This window comes from Pelophylax lessonae (genome assembly GCF_965119305.1).
Source record: "Pelophylax lessonae genome assembly, chromosome: 4".
Classification (NCBI taxonomy): Eukaryota; Metazoa; Chordata; class Amphibia; order Anura; family Ranidae; genus Pelophylax; species Pelophylax lessonae.
In genome coordinates, this window is record NC_138771.1 from 59,407,472 (window position 1) to 59,425,090 (window position 17,619).

The following is a 17,619-nucleotide window of genomic DNA, read 5'->3' on the forward strand; positions in this document are numbered from 1 at the left end:
TCTAAAGAAAAAATGCCTTTATCAGTATTTCTTAGTTCTTCTATCAGCCACAGCCAGCACTGTTTATGTATCTAAGGGGGTAATTCCCCATCTTTGATCCCTAGTTCTCGAAAGGTGCACCGTTTTCCCACCTTCCTGAAGTTGAAATGCTTTCTTTACCCAAGATCTGAGACAAGAGATTCTTCTCCCCTCAGCTGCCACTCTGCATCGGGCTGCTAGTGTGCATGTCGTGTCCAGTGGTTCTCCTGGTTCGCAAGTTACTGCTCTGCTTGCAAGCAGTCCTCGCATTTTCCCATGGTTTAGTTCCATGTCTGGCTGAAGGTTCCTGCTTTCCTGTTTTTTATTTATTTTGCTGGACATCACTCTCTGCCAGACCCTTTCCTACTCCTCCTTCCTGAGTCACCATGAAGCTAAAGGGCTCCTGGGGTATACAACATCAGTGAAACCTGCCAAGCCTCCTTTTAGTTTCTACGCACCATACCACAAAGTTGCATTGGTGAATTAGCCTAGCGCAGTCGTGTCGTTTGGCGTCTTTCACAGTAAGTGCATTACCATTATCTGCACTAGTTGTGTTGCACTTTATGGACCTTGCTTATGGATTTGTACCAGTATTTTGTTTTTGTTTTTTTTTCTGATCACGGACTTAAAGTTCAGTGAGTTTGTGTTTTTTTAATTTTATTTTTACCATTTTGTTTTTAATAAATGCTACACTGAGATTTTTTTTTTTCTCATGCTTGGTGATTTATCCTTCATAATCCGCTTGAATACCCTGTGTGATGACATCGTTTTGAAAGCGCGGGAGCGCACAAATCTATTATTGACACCACTTCCAGAGAAATATCATATTATTGCTATTGCGTATTGGCTGTCTTATAATTTTAGACAGCATATGGTTCTGGTGAGTTTGCATTTTTCTATTCGGTGGAGGATATCACTGTGGTGACACCTGAGTTGTTGTTGAGCACCAGGAACTGCAGCATTGTGTTTCACTTGGACTCTTGCATATGGACTGTATTAAGCTTATGTTCTTCTGATATTTACGATGTGTTTGGGTCACATTTTTGTGATTCGTTAGATTATACTTTTATTTTATAGAGCTGCAACCTTTTGATTGTTCGTTGGTGAATTAGCCTAGCGCAGTGGTGTCCTGGGATAAAAATATAAAAATAACGGATATGGAGGCAATTATTTTTGGAGGCCACTGATTTTTCTACTTTAATCCTATTGGGATATACTTGTTTTATTCTGATGGCCACACACGTAATAATGTTATTGATTTAAATGACCTTTTGACTGGTTCTCTTGAGTTTCTTAAACAGAACCATATTTTAAAGTGGGTCTCTACAGCTGACTCCTCCCCAGAACTTCCCATACAGGTCTGATATATTTAGATCTTATAATTAAGGGGGGGGGGGGGCATGGCAGTTTTTTTTTTTTTTTTTTTTTTTCCAACCTACTTTTCTTGAAGCCACTTTTCTCTTACGTCCTCCGACAGTCGCCGCCTCTTCATATTCGTCACATATGGGGTATTAGACTTTGCTCCGAAGGAGTAGCTAGGCAACAGAATATGTTAACAATAAAGCTTTTAACATATCCCACCCTCAAGGGGTGGTCCCCTCAGTCAATACCCTCCTACTTCCTGCAACCATATCTCAGTTTTAATGTCTAGCTTGTCAGGAGTGGCTGGCTATCTCTGTGCTGGGGCTTTCTGCCCCAGACTCTTTCTTCTTTTTAAAATTTTGTTTGAGTTTTCTCTCTACCTTTGCTTAGCTGTTATTTTTGTCAGCGTTAGTTAGTTCTTCTGATGAAGAGGATCATGCGGACTGGGTCTCGGGCTGATCCCCCTGGTCGCAGGTCGTGGGTCAGTGGCTTCCCAGTCTGCCATCGAGCGTTCAGCCAGGTAACGCTCCTGGCACAGTGAACGACCCATCCCTGTTCGGTGCAGGGATGATTGGTGAGGTGGCTACCTCACTGGACGCTGTGCGGTTTCTTAACCCCCATTTTGTGCGTCTTGAATGCGACTCTCCCTGCCTCATGTGCAGCGGCTTGTTCGCCTGTGCGGGTCCCCCACGCCATTGTGAGGTAAGTGTATCTATGTGGGGACCTGTCTGTCTGGGGGGGTGTCAGTCTGGGACTGTGTAACCTGCCTCTATTCACACTGCTTGTCTCCCTATCTCTCGGCTGCATGCTGTGGGCTGCAAGGGGGGGGGGGGAGCTGTGTGACACTGTGTGTGTCAGCCTGGTCAGTGTGTGAAGCTGTGTGCTGTGGGGCATGTTTTTTTTTGGCATGTTTGGGCATATACAGCGATCGCTGCGGCGATCTGACATGTATTCTGATACTGGAATGTAATGTGTGTTTTAATGCACTGTGGAGCGGCGGTTTCGGCGCCAAATGACGCCATTTTGCCTACACTCGCTCCGGCCGCATGTTTTACATGCATGGCGGCCATTTTCTTGTAGCCTCCATAGGCTTACATAGAGCGCCCTGGCAGCATCACTTCCTCTTTCCAGGAACACCGATCGAGGCAGCGGCGAGGGTCTCCTCAGGTTTTATCCTTCTGTTCTTGCTATCCATTGCCTGTGTTCAGATTGCATATTCCCTGTGGGGGTCTTATTGTGCTTGAGTGTGGTGCGGTGGGCTGCGCTTGCCGCGCTTGCTTAAAAGGGGCAGTTAACCCTTTGTTGTCTGGCATTACAGAGGCAATGGATTCTCAGGAGGGCAAATTTCCTACAGCATTGGTGGAAAGCCAGGGGACCGCTGTTTCCCCCCCAGGGGGGGATTTAGCCACTATTGTGGCTGGCCTTGCTGCTCAGGTGCAGATGCTGGTGGCTGCTCAATCTACTAAAAGGCCCAGAGTTGCTCTTTCCTCTGATTCTGAGGGTGAAGGTGATGGGGCTGTTATGGCGGGGGCCTCCTTATCGGGGTCCCGCTCCTCTCTTGATCTAGTGGGGTCCGAGGTGGAGGCTGAAGTTGAGGGGGTTGATAATTCTCCCCCTGGCTCGCCTGAAGAGCTTGCAATCATGGATGAGTTGATTGCTTCCATAAAGCAAACGCTGCGTTTGCAGGACGAAGTGTGTCCCCCCGCCGCCTTGGCGGCTTATGGGACGCAGAGAAAACGCAGGACGCCGCAGGTTTTTCCCTGCAATGATGATTTTCAGCGCGCTGTTAAGGAACAATGGCGCAATCTGCGCAAACCTTTTGCGGTACCAAGTAGATTCAAGCTGCGTTATCCTTTTTTTCGCCTTCCACTGATGAAAGGTGGTGTGTGCCTCCCCCAGTGGATCACGCAATTGCGGTTTTGAACAAAGCCACTGCGATTCCTGCAGAGGATTCCCCTGTGTTCCGTGATGCCACGGATAGGAGACTGGAGTCTCTTGCCCGTCATACTTATTCTGTTACGCGTTCTATGCTTAAGGCTCTGTTTGCTTCTCTCATGGTGGCCCAGGCGATCGCAAGTTGGACGCAGATGCTTAGGCGCGTCCTAGTGGCCGACTCGGCCTCGCCGGCGACCCTGGATATGGTGGATCAAATCCACCAGGGTGTCATGTATCTGTGTGATGCGGACCTGGACCTGGTTCCGTTGGCTGCACGTGTGCACAGCGTGGCGGTGTTGTCTCGCCGCCTGGTTTGGTTAAAATGTTGGTCGGTGGACCAGTCTTCACGTAAGACCTTAGCCAATCTACCTTATGATGGGTCTCGCCTTTTTGGGGAGTCCCTGGATGTGTTGATTAAGGGGATCACCGGGGGTAAGAGCACTCTTGCCCCATTTCCCCAAGGCTAAGGGAGCTTCTGGGAAGAAGCATGCTAATTTTCGGCCCCCTCAGGGGTCCTTTCGTGCCTTTCGGCCGCACTACAAGGGCAAGCCGTTCAAAGGTCAAGGCTCTCAGAAGAAGCCCTGGTCTGGTAAACAGAAGTCCGGCCAATCCGGATCTGCAGCCCATAACAGTTCGGCCTGAAGGGGCGCCCTCACCCAGTTTTGGGGTGGGGGGACGCTTGCTCGGTTTTCTTCAGCCCTGGTTGGCCCGTGTGCGGGACAGATGGGTTCAGGAAATCGTTCGATCTGGTTACAAGATCGAGTTTCTCTCTCGGCCGGAGAGCAGATTTTTTCCCTCAAATCTTCAACTGTCTCCAGAGCGTTTGCGGGACCTGCACCTGGCGGTGCGGGACCTGAGGGCTCAGTGAGTGGTGGTTCCGGTGCCTCATCGGGACAGATTTCGGGGGTTTTATTCCAATCTGTTCACCGTGCCCAGGAAGGAGGGCAAGGTTCGTCCAATTCTGGACTTGAAGGCTCTGAACCGCTCTGTGCGGGTTCGCAAGTTCCGCATGGAATCCCTGCGGTCGGTGGTGGCTGCCTTGGTTCCGGGGGAATTCATGGCCTCCATCGATTTGAAGGATGCGTATCTTCACATCCCCATTTGAGGGTCACCAGAGGTACCTTCGTTTTGCCATTGCGGAGGATCACTACCAGTTCGTGGCGTTGCCTTTTGGTCTCGCCGCGGGTCTTCACCAAGGTGCTTGCACCGGTTCTGGCATTATTGAGGGCCCAGGACGTTTCTGTCCTGGGGTATCTGGACGACATTCTGGTTCGGTCTGCGACCAGCCAGGGTCTGGAGAAGGACCTGTCTGTCACGATGCAAACTCTGCAGGAGTTTGGTTGGACGATAAATTTTCCAAAGTCGACACTGAGTCCGTCGGTTCGTCTTCCCTACCTGGGAATGATTCTGGACTCGGTGCAGGCGAAGGTCTTCCTGCCGGAAGACAAACTCAGGACTCTCCAGGAGGAAGTCAGGTCCCTCAGGGACGTTCCACACTCGTCTCTGCGGACGTGTATGAGATGTCTGGGATTGATGGTCTCGGCCTTCGAGGCGATTCCCTTCGCCCAGTTTCACACGCGGGGTCTCCAGGCGGAGATCCTGTCCAGGTGGGACGGGCGACCTCAATCTCTGGATCTTCAAATCTCGTTGAGTCATCGCACCAGAGGAAACCTTCTGTGGTGGCTCCAGTCCCCGTTGGTGTCCGGGGGCAAGTCGTTTCGTCCTGTCTCGTGGACGGTGATCACCACGGACGCCAGCCTGTCGGGCTGGGGTGGAGTTCTGGGCGTTCTGTCCGCCCAGGGGACTTGGTCGGAGGGGGAGTCTTCCCTTCCGATCAACATTCTGGAATTGCGTGCGATAAGTCTCTGTCTTCATCGCTGGACGGACCGGCTGCAGGGCTGCCCGGTTCGGGTGCAGACTGACAATGCCACGGCGGTGGCCTACATCAACCACCAAGGGGGCACCAGGAGTACCCGAGCGGCTCGAGAAGTGGCCGACATTCTGTCTTGGGCCGAGACTCATGTCCCGGCGATAACGGCGGTTCACATTCCGGGGGTGGAGAACTGGCAGGCGGACTATCTGAGTCGCCAGACCCTGGATCAGGGGGAATGGTCTCTCCACCCGGCTGTCTTCCAGATGTTGTGCGCGAAGTGGGGTCTTCCAGATGTGGACCTGTTCGCGTCTCGTCTCAACAACAAGGTGAGAAGGTTCGTGACAAGGACGCGCGACCCTCGGGCAGACGCGTCGGACGCGTTAGTGGCCCCGTGGCATCAGTACAGGCTGATGTACGCGTTTCCACCGATTCAGTTGCTGTCCAGGTTCCTTCGCAGGTTACACTCGGAACGCAGCACGGTGATTCTTGTGGCACCGGACTGGCCTCGCCGGTCCTGGTACGCAGACCTCGTGAATCTGGCGGTCGACGCCCCGTGGCGTCTGCCTCTTCGAGACGATCTACTGTCTCAAGGACCGATTTACCATCCTGCTTTACAGTCGCTGGCTTTGACGGCCTGGCTGTTGAGACCGAGGTCCTGAAGGAGAAGGGTCTCTCTCCAGAGGTCGTTCATACTTTGATCAACGCGAGGAAGTCTTCCTCGGGGAAGGTTTATTACCGTACTTGGAAGGCCTATTTTGCCTGGTGTGAGTCCAGGGGGTTTTCACCCCGCACGTACTCGGTGTCCCGTGTGCTGTCTTTCCTTCAGACGGGTGTTGATCAGCGTTTGGCGCTGGCTACAATAAAGGGTCAGGTGTCTGCGCTGGCCGTTCTGTTTCAACGTCCCGTGGCTTCCAACTCCTTGGTTGGCACCTTTGTTCAGGGTGTGCGGCATCTGGTTCCCCCTAGGAGGGATCCTCTGCCCCCTTGGGACTTGAATCTCGTTCTATCTGTGTTACAACGTGCTCCTTTTGAACAGATCAGGGAGATCTCGTTGTCTATGTTGTCCAAAAAGGTCGCCTTTTTGGTGGCGATCACTTCGGCTCGCAGAGTGTCGGAGCTGGCGGCTTTGTCCTGCAAGTCTCCGTACCTGGTTATTCATTTTGGATAAGGTGGTCTTGCGACCTAATCCTTCTTTTCTTCCGAAACGAGTTTCGGAATTCCATCTTAATGAGGATATTGTCTTGCCTTCGCTGTGCGCGAAGCCTAAACATCCTAAGGAGGTGAGATTGCATTCTCTGGATGTTGTTCGGGCGATAAGGGTTTACCTTAAATCGACTGAGTCTTTTCGAAAGACGGACTCCTTGTTTGTTCTTCCAGAGGGTCCTCGGAAGGGCATGGCGGCTTCGGCCTCTACCATCGCCAAATGGATCAGGCAGACCATTGAACAGGCCTATGCTTTGCAGGGCAAGGTTCCTCCTGTACCTGTGAAGGCGCACTCTACTAGATCTTTGAGTACGTCTTGGGCCTGTCGTCATGGGGCTTCTGTAGCCCAGGTGTGTAAGGCGGCGACTTGGTCGACCGTGCACACTTTCACAAAATTCTACAAAGTAGATGTTCAGGCATCGGCGGATGCTTCCTTTGGCCGCAAGGTTCTTAGTGCGGCTGTTCCCTAGGGTCCCTTGTTGGGGACTCCTGGCTGTTGGGATAAGTTTTGTATCCCCTGGTTTTTTGTCTTTTCCTGGGTTATTGCTCCTGTTGAGCACTTGTTTTTTGCTGTTGCCCAGCTGGTTTCCTTCCTTTGGTAAGGTTCCTTTCTTTGATGCGGAGACTGCGTTGCCTTTCGGCGCGGATGCGTTTCCCACCCCTCATGTTTGCACTGCTTTGGGACGTCCCCATATGTGACGAATATGAAGAGGCGGCGACTGTCGGAGGACGTAAGAGAAAACGGAATTTTTGTAAAATCTTACCTGTAAAATTCCTTTCTCTGAGTCCTCCGACAGTCGCCGCCCCCGCCCCTCTTTTGGGGTTTGGTTGTATACTCTACTGCTATTCCACTAAAACTGAGATATGGTTGCAGGAAGTAGGAGGGTATTGACTGAGGGGACCACCCCTTGAGGGTGGGATATGTTAAAAGCTTTATTGTTAACATATTCTGTTGCCTAGCTACTCCTTCGGAGCAAAGTCTAATACCCCATATGTGACGAATATGAAGAGGCGGCGACTGTCGGAGGACTCAGAGAAAGGAATTTTACAGGTAAGATTTTACAAAAATTCCGTTTTTTTTGGTCAGCACCAGATACCCCCACCTAGAACCATCATGCCTCAGCTTTCTCGAATGTCCTCAGGAGAGTTGATGGTTCCTTTTTAGCTCTGCAAATCTTTTGGTTTCAAAGTATCGACAGCTGCCAGTGGATTCATTCTAGATAAGTTGTATTCAGAACATCTCTCTAGTCTGCCAATGAGTGCAGTTTTTTTTTTTTTTTTTTTCGTTTTATGATAGCGTTCTCTACAACAGCCTTGAATTTCTAGAAATTTCTGCGGTCCTTCTTTAGATGCTTGGTCATTCAGGCTGGATATGAATGACCTGGAGAGCTCTCCAGTTGGCTGAGCAGTGCAGGGCCTCGGTCAGCTGCGACAACCCAATCAGTGTTCCAGTTCACACAGAACTCTGCAATTTAAGGGACAGGTTTTTCTGCCTGGTTTATCTTTGATTTGGTTTTTCCATGTAGCTCCCACTGGGACTGGTTCTCTGTGCTTCAAAGAGAAGTATGAACCAATTAGAGATATTCCTTTCTCTACTCCTACTCCATCGGGTGGGGTTTCTTGTTATCTTCTCATCTACAAGATGGCCTTGTTCTGCAAGGAACCCAACTGGTTTTGTATAGGGACAAGGTGGTATAAGGGTCCAATACTTTTTTCCTTTCCCATGTATTTTTTGCCTTTCACCTCAACCAGGACATTCTTCTGTCCCTCATTCTGGCTCCAGTTCACCAAAATAAACCTTTCCTCAATTTTCTGGATGTAGTTCAGGCTGTGCAAGTCTGAACTTCAACCACTTCTTCAGGAAAACTGGTTTCCTTTTTGTTATCCCGATGATTCCCATAAGGGTACACTGGCTCCTCATCACCATCTTTGGGTGCCCTAGACTGACCATCATATAAAGCCTTTGGTCTCAAGGATCAGATTCCTCCCTTTCCGCTCTCAGTGCACTCTGCATAATGCCAAAAGAACTAAAAGCACTCTCAAACTTTCCCATTTGCAAGACTGTCACCTGGTCTTCAGTTTTATAAATTCTACCAGGTGGATTTTGCGTCCTCATTTGATGCCAGCTTCAGGCATTGGATCCTTCAGGCAGTCTCCCGTTTGTTTTTAATTGAGTCTGTTGGCCTTTGATGCTCTGTTGCCAATGTGTTAAAGTTCCTCAGCTGTGCTTCTCCCAAGACACTACAGACTGGTCATGTGGGTCAAATACCCGCTACCCTGCCACATGCCAAGGTTCCTCCTGCTTGCTCATTTGTCGCTACAGGAGCTGGCAAGAGAACCACAGAGAGCAGGGAGTGAGCAGGTCATTTACACACAAAGAAGTGTGGAATACCTGCAGCGGCCAGGGAGAAACCAAGCAACATAAATTCAAGGTAAGCATTTTTCTCTTGTGGGTCACTACATTCTGTATAAAAATCCTTAATGGCGACTGGAAACGTTTATGGAGGTCCGCTGCTTTCTTCAGGTTTGCGTCTGTACTGAGCATGGTGTGTCCAGTTGCAGTGTTGGCCTTCAGTCATCCCTTTTCATTTTCTAAAAGCTGGATTATGATGGTATACAGATTACTCAAACCCATATGTTCTAATGTTACATTCACTAAGGAAGCTTTAGGTAGTTTTAGGTTTATTTTTTCTAAAATTCCAGATCACACAGAATACACACATTGTTTACACAAATTCATATTGGCGAATTTGATCTACATTTTTTCACTGATATTCTGTATTTGTAGAGGGATTCCACACACATTGATTCTACAACCATTTCCTCCAGGTCTGTATCCAGAACACAAGTGTTTTCTGCATGCCTATGGGGTTCATTTTAGGTGATCTCTGTTCTTTTTCTAAGCTTGATACATTCTACACAATTTCCTGGGATTAGAGTAACGATACCCAAAGAATTAGGACAGTGGGATATTGGTTTTCCTTTAAAATGTTAAGAACCTGTGGATAGGTCTGCAGGAAGAACTGTACAAAATCTGACACTAGTATATCACCCTTGTGTTCATAGCCCATTTTACAGGACTACCACTCTCTCTCCCATACATCCACCCTACTAATAACACTTCTAGAACCTGTGAAGATAAATGTGTATAGGATCCTTCAACCTGACTGTGTTGCTGTTCTAACCACCCGCTTGTGTTGTCTGATCATTGTCTGTTTATAACAAATATGTCCAGTGTCAAATAGCTACCACCATGCAAATATTAATCTTTTATCTGGTTTTCTCTTTCAGCTTTGTTACTAACATTTAACCTAAGCTCTGAACTAACCTTATGCTACATGTTTTTGTGCACAAACCTGTAAATCTGAAAAATTACATCTAACATTAGAACTTGTACAATAGTCATGTGCTTGAAGTTCATCTAGGAAGAGTATGTAATGTGTAACAAAACAAAGAGGAATTTATTTAAGATTTAAAAAAATCGCCCTAGCAGAAGGGACAGAGAAGAAGAAGAAAAGAATTCTAAGCTATGCTTTGTTTTGCTAGACTTTCATAAACTCTGAATGTGAGCAGCAGCCGGGAGTCTGTTACTCCTGCTGGAAGATGTACAGTAGTTGTAGTGTAACTTTTTCATTTTTATTTTTCTTGCTTGGATAGTGGGCAAGGGTTAGAATGCCTTTCAGGTTTTACTGCTGTTTGGGGGGCTCTGTTAGAGAGATTATCCACAAATCTCTATTCTGGGGACAACCTTTTTTACAGGGCAGGAAGTCAGGGAAAATCTGCAACAGGGAAACTGACAACAATAAAAAGCTGACAGAAGTTTTGGCATTGCTCTACTTAAGAGATGTATGGCTTTATTTTTTATTTCTTTCTTTAGAATTATACTTACCTAGGTGGATACAGCATCGGTCCCCCGGCGCCTCTACACTGAGAACCGATCGATCGAACACCGCAGATCACTTGGTTCTGACAGCTCCCTGAGCAGAGAGCTGCTGACGGTCAGTCAGCAGCTTTCTGCTCTGCCCCCTCCTCGCTCATTGGAGTGCTGGGCTATGGAGGGGCAGGAGCGGCCGGCTTAGGCTCTCAGCGGCTGGCTCAGAGGCTGAGCCAGGTGTCAGTCCAGGTACCTGGCGGATCCCGACTTCCATTGTTGTGGTGCGTAGACCGACTTCTGTGACGTCAGCAGAGAGTGGACTTCAGCCTGCTCTCTGCTGAAAGCGGGTCACAGGAGTGCCAAATGAATTGCACTCCTGTGATCTATAGGATATGTACAGCCAAATGAGCTGTGGCTGTACATCTCCTTTAAATAAAGTGAATTTAGACCAAAAGGAGAAGTTCTGCTTGTCAGCCTTTGTTTCTTTCTTTTTGATGGGGGGGGGGGGGGCATGGGTACCTGTTTTTGACAGGTACCCCCTGTACTTCTGGTCAGACCGCTGTGGAAGTTCTGGCCTCTTCCCTCATATCCATCTGGGACATTTCACAGGTCTCAGAGAAAGCTGTGGGCCCATTCACAAAGTGTGCATGTGCAGTGGGAAAGCCACAAGGAGTCACAGTTGGCATCCCAAAGTAAACATGCCAAAGACAGCTGAAGGGTCGGCTCAGGGGAGGACAGTGCTGGATCCCTGGACAGGTGAGTGTCCTACTATTAAAGGTCAGCAGCCTACAGTATTTGAATTTTTTCTTTTTTTTTTTTTTTTTTTAAACCGCTTTAAAAATGTTGAAGTGTTTCCTTAATTTCCGGTTTTCTTGTCGACAGAACAGTTAGTAAAGGGAAACCATTCTACGGAAGCTCTGGACTGAAGTAAAACCTGAAAGGGGTTGAAAACCTTTCCCACTCTATCCAAAACAAAAAATGGCTATACATATTAAATAAAAATACAACATACTGCTCTAAATAAAAATAGGTTTGCTTTATGTAGGAAGACTGATCAGTATGATATAAATGATGACTATCACTTAGTGGTATACTAACCATGAGCTCAGTTTAATACTGAACTAAACCCTCCTTTCTTTTACTACCAGGAAAGCTGCTATCTATTTGATGTCAAGTCATAACTGATGTCATGTGATCAGTTATAACACCAACATTTCATGGCTTAACAGTTTGGCTGAACATTAACATAAGCACACTAGTAGCTGTAACATTTATTATTCAAGGCGTTCCTTAAATGTAACCTTTTGGGAAACTGATCTGTGGGTTTAGTTCTGCTTTAACAGCTGACTGGTGGGCACCTGGTATCCTCTGTGGGGATGATGATCTGCTTGTGAAGTGCTCGCTTTGGCTATATCTTTTAGAAAACTTTTTTTTTTCTGTCTCTTAAACCTGATTTCTGTGAATATATCGCAATGGAAAGCTCCTAACCTTAAGCCTGGTACACACAATGAAAATATTGGATGAATTATCGTCCTTTTTTTTTTTTTCCCCTCATGCTAGTCCTTTCCAAAACCAATAGGTTACTAGGTATGAAATGATTCTCGTAAGACAGAATACAACTTCCAGCGCATGATGTAATGTATGCTTTCTTTTCTGAGCATGCGCGGCCTTGGTCTTTTTTTTTATTTTTTTATTTATGGATGAATACTGTACTGATTACACGAAAATTGTTTGTTCTGTTATTGTACGAAACATGTTTCATGATTGTCTCTGGATAATTTTGCATGAACTGACGTGATCGACTCTCGAAAGCTGTGTACTAACAATCAGATTGCCCGACAATCGCTCCAAAAGCGGTATTTTTCATCCGATTTTCTCATCGTGTGTACTAGGCATTACAGTGGTTATTTGAAGTTCTGCTTTGTTTGCCACTAGATCTCGCCATGTTTTCTAACTACTTGCAGTACTACATGTCACAAGCAGCCCTCAAGTGTTAAATGTATCTGATCAGCTTTGCCTCTGTTGCTAACACTGACCATTGCTTTTCCCTTAATACATGGCCACTGTCTTTATCAGAAATGTTCCTAAAGGAAGCTTGGCTTTGGGTTCTCTGTTTCCTATACAGCATCTGACCAGAATCGCTTTTATCACTCTTTTTGTCAGTCTTTTTTAAACACTTATTGCATTGAACATTTTTGAAAAGCGTACAAATGGTTGAATTTAGCTTAATCCAGAAATATGATCCGATCACATAAATTTAATATACTACTAATTAAAAGTGCAGAGTTAATGGCACTCTGGCTTTACATTGCAAGTCTGGCATGTTCTGTCGATGTTTGTTTAAAATTGTATAACTTTTCAAAGATGTTAATTTGCAAGTTTTTTTTCATGTTTCTCCTTTGTTTTCCTCCAGTTAAAGAATATTTTTCTTTTGCAGCGAGAACTTTCAAAAGCTACAAGAGTTGACTCCAACCCCAGAATCTTGAACTCTACAATATCCAATATGTAGTGTCCAGACTGACATGGATTCAGATGTACATTTTGCATCGCCTGCCACTTGCTGTGGCCGCAGTGTATATAGTTCGGGTTCTTTCTGAAGAACGGTGCCTTTCAGGACTCTAAGCAGACGGGAAATCTGCACCGAAGCCCATGCTAATTTTGCACTGTAATTTCATCTCTTAGCTTATTGAGAAACCTTGGCCTCAAGATAAACACTTCGTTATACGCTTTTCTTGAAGGTTGTCAAGTGGTAGTATGCATTTATTCAAGCTGTACTGTATATTAAGCGTGCTATATTCCTTGGACATGGATATGCTGGCTCCAGTTCTCACTGCAAGGTTTAATGTTTTATTTGTATATATACGGTTCTTAGTTTTGAATTAATCCTAAACACCTTTTGCACATGTAAATGTCACTACAGCATTTCCACAAATGGTTTTATTTTCCAGTGATGGCTGTGATGCAGTTTGTGTTGGAAGGGTTTTTAAAGAAGACTTTCAGCCTAAAACTAAAATCTCTGAATCTACTGGCATCCACAATCTAAGACTAACCTATCTAGCCCTGTAAAGCAAAAATCATTATACATAACCTTTCTGAAGCCGGTCCAGTCTCACGCTGAACTGTCAGCCGCAGCTTCGCTGTGTAGGCATGTGCAGAGGAGGCAGCTGACAACAGAAGCCCCATAGTAACTCCATGGGTGATGCCACTTCCTAGGCATTTCACTGCCATTGTCAGCTGTCTCCTGCACAGAGCTTCCGCTGCTGGAGACCGGACCTGAGCGCCTTCAGAAAAGGTATGTATGGCGATTTTTGCTTAACAGGGCTATATAGGTTAGTCTTAGGTTGGGGCTGCAAGTGGATTTAGAGATTATAGTTTTAGTCTGAACTTCCACTTTAAGCATACGTTTTACTTGTAAACACTCTTTAAACTTCAGTGTTAATTTTTATCTTTTTTTTTTTTAACTTTTTAAGGTATACTGGTGGGTAGCTTGACTGCTAACATGCAACATTAATGAAGCTACCTTTCCTTTGATTCAGTTAGTTCGGGGAAAGAAGTGTTCCCCAACAACTTTTTACATGGGAGCGTAAAACGGGAGCTACCATTACTGGCTTGTTTTTTTATTTACGAGCTTTGGAGCTGTCGGCCTTATTTTATGGAGCCAGTGTTGGAAAACCTGATGTGCACATGCTTGCTTCAGGTTAGTAACTTTCCAAGTAGTGAAGGAAGAATATAGCTGACTGTTCCAGAACTGTCACCTTCAAAAAAAAAAAAAAAAATGGGATGAAAATCCGGGAGCTGTCAGTGCTGACAGCTTCTTGAGAACCATTACAGAAAATCAAATGTAAATTTCTATTTTACTGTAAAAGTATCTATGAGTTTTTAGAGATGAAGGAAGCTGATGTTTTTGGGAGCTAGCAGCACAACCATACTCTATTTAAAAGTTCAGTGAGCTCACCAGAAGCTGCCCAGATGTCTTTCTGGAAGAATGATCTAATGCCAGTGACCACATCACCAAACTAGAGATTACCTGTTAAAAGGGGACATCGTTGCTTGGTAGAGTGGATTCCTCAGGACCTGTCCAGACCTCTTCCTTGGAGGAAAGATGTCACTCCTGTATCTATATGACCAAACTAGAGAGCATCTGTTAAATGGGAACATGGTTCTTTAGTATGGTGTGTTTCCTAGAACCTGCCTACAGACCTCTTCCTGGATGAATGATGGCACTCCTGTATCTACAGGACAATACTAGAGAGTACCTCTTGAATGGGGGGCATGGTTCCCCAGAATCTACCAACAGATGTCTTGCTGGGGGGACTAAAGCCCCTCCTGTATACAAATGACTAAGTTAAAGTACCTATGAAATGAGGACATGGTTCCTCAGTTTAGAAGGTTCCCCAGAACCTACATATCTTCATGTAGGAAAAATGTCACTCTTGTATCTACAAGACCAAACTAAGAGCGTACACCGTGAAATGGGGGATACAGTCTCCTTATCAGAGATAGAATGCACTACAGTATCCAATTATAAAATGGGAGAACATGGTCCATATGACAAATATTAAATTTTCCCTCTGTTTCCGAAAAAGTCATTTGTTTGTACGGAAATCAAAGCATTTCTTCCAGATGAATTGCCTCCCGTTTTTTGGTGACAGAGCCAAAGACTCTGAAATCTAACATTCATATGTATTAGTAAAATATTCTCTCTAAATGTTGAAGAACTTTTCAACTAATTATTTAAACACTATGGGTTACAAAAACTCGTACTACTATTTACTCGATTATGCAGAAAGAGGTACTTTATGTCTGGAAAGACCCAACCCACAGCATCATTTGCGAAGATAAAACCGCTTTGAAAATGCACCTGATGTATTGCTTTAGTTTTTGTACAGTTCTTGTATAGTAAATTAATCTATATGCTCAAAATGCGCCTTGTGTGGTTTTTTTTTTTTTTTCTTTCCTGCACCAAATGGTAGGTTTCAATTAGGAAAGCCTATTTGAATAATTAAAACAATCTGCAGCACTGGTCTAATGTAACTATGGGTGTGCCATACCTGGCCAATCCCAGTGAAGGCTGGAAAATACTGTACTGGGTACTGCTACTACAGCGATTGTTGCTGGCTTCCAGGTCCCATTCCAAGAGGCTGCTCTGCTGTTTAGTAAACACAGGTCACTTGCTCAGCCAAGGTCCCATTCAGAGAACACTTTGCATTTTGTCAATGAAGGCAAAGTGTTCTCTGATTGGATGAGGTGGAGTAGTGACGACGTGATCTCCACCTCATCCAACTCTAGAATGCTTTGCATATATTAAAAAGATGCAGTGTGTTCTCTGAATGGCACCCGTGCCAAGCGAGGACAGAACCAAGAAGCCAGTGGCAATCACTGTAGCAGAAGTGCACAAATTGCAATGTAATAATAATAAAAAAAAAACTAGTTGTGTTTGTGCCCTCCAAACTATACTGACGTCTGCACTCATCTCCCACAGTGTGGCTGACTGATCAAAATTCCTAAGTAAGAACTTGGCAACTGCTGGTGTTAACACCTTAACTTGACCAGAAGATTGTCAAAAACTTTGTGATGTGGTACTGGGTGCTAGCTGAATTGTATCTGGTAATCCTTTCTCCTGTTCAGAACCACTGGGTGCTCTGTCTTTAAAGTAGAAATATGTTTAAAGCTCTTTTGGCCATACTTCTATGGGTCACAGGCGTGAACTTAGTTCTGCACTCCTGTAATCCAGATTCAGCTGACAGCGGGCTAAAGCCTGCAGTTGGCTGTCATCACATATATATGCGGTCCAGGATCCACCCAGATCAGCCAGCTGTTCCTGGACACCGCCTCCCTCTACCTGTATTCGGCTGGTGAGATCACCATGCCCCTGGTGCCTCTTGGGGATGGGGGAGGAGGATTTCTTTAGGGGGGGGGGGGGGGCTACCTGCTGATCATACAAGAACCCAAATCGTGCCTTGATCAGCATATAAACATATAAAGTCAGTCTGTGGCTTGATCAGAAAGACTGGGTTTAATGGGTGGAGATGAAGTTTTTATACAATATTGTAAAACAGATGTAGTATAGTGTGGTACAGACTGGTATATGATCATACAAGCTTGGTATTTAGTGTAATTAATTAGATAACCATTACATATTTCAGAAAAAGGGAGGCATCCTCCCAAGAGCAAAAGTTACATTCCGAAGGGATGGGTAGAAGTATATTTCGCAAAAGTGATTTCAACATAAGTTCCTTGAAACTTAAAGCGCTTTAACTGACTAGAGAAAATAAAATGGCTCTCTCCTATGCTAAGCTTGTCATAACATTAGTCCCGCCTCTTGTCCATACATTGATGACAGTTCAAGGTACTTTTGGATCCCGCATCTTGAGAGCGGTATGAGGAGGAGGTGACTTCAGGTTGGAGAGGGATCTTGAATTACACGGAAGGATGCAATGTAATAGGGATCAGCTTAGAAGGTGCTCGCTGAGGCAGAGTGAAGGATCGTGTCATCGATAACTGATTAGGGATGCACTGCAAAAAGCAATGAGACAACAGACTCCAATAATCAATCCCCCAACAATTTGTCTTAACACTCCCATATCAGGTAGCCACCCGAATAACCAATCTAATCAATTACCGGAAACATCCTGCCTAATTCCTGAAGCTTGAATATGTGACTGAATGGAAGTAGCATGATTGGTTAGATTAAAGCAACACATATTCTCAAAATAGAGGTCAGTGATTGCAGCGCTGCTAATAAATATATGTACTAAAATAAAGTGTTCTAAAAACTCATCTATGTTGCTTAAATGAATCAATCAAGCAATCAATAAAGTGCCAGTAGGTGCAAACTCTGTGCAAATTAGCAAAAAACCATAAAAACCATAAAAATTGTGCAGATATTACAATGTAAAACTCATGGGTAAAGTGCAATCTAAGTGCCTGATAAACAGTCCATAAAACAGTCCTTTTAGTAAAAAACAGGAGCTTGATGCTTATTTCTTGTTGCTTTGGGGTATCCCCCTTTGGGTATCTACTTACCACTAGGTGGCGAGATTGAAGCAGAATAAGCTGATGTTAGTATCCTTTGGCTCCTGCAGGGCTGATTAGGCTGTAGGTTGGAAGCGATCCTATTTCAAAGTGCAGTAATCCCTGGTGTCCTCATAGAAATAAAAATGCTCAACATAGTGAGGACCGTTTAAAATACATTTATTGCATTAAAATACAAAGGGATACTCACAAACATAGAACATTAAAGAGCCTATATTGTAATGCCTATACTCTGTACGGTGGTAAGCTGCTCCTCAGCGTTCTCCTCACCGACCGGAAGTCACGTGGCTGCCTCTTGGCCAATGGCTAGATGCGTTTC

General features: G+C 45.5%; 1 protein-coding gene across 7 annotated transcripts in view; it reads left to right on the forward strand.

The window, feature by feature from the left end:
* The window catches only part of PRC1 (protein regulator of cytokinesis 1), a 65,984-nt gene extending 52,417 nt beyond the window's left edge, over positions 1-13,567 (forward strand). For 5 of the 7 annotated variants that reach the window (XM_082253232.1, XM_082253236.1, XM_082253234.1 and 2 more), the window contains 2 exons: positions 9,180-9,220; positions 12,703-13,567. In XM_082253232.1, the coding sequence (XP_082109358.1) occupies positions 9,180-9,220; positions 12,703-12,751 (90 nt within the window). In that variant the 3' untranslated portion in view covers positions 12,752-13,567. The remainder of the gene's footprint in view (positions 1-9,179; positions 9,221-12,702) is intronic. The other 2 variants (XM_082253233.1, XM_082253235.1) reach the window with 1 other exon arrangement.
* Positions 13,568-17,619: the final 4,052 nt, after the last annotated feature.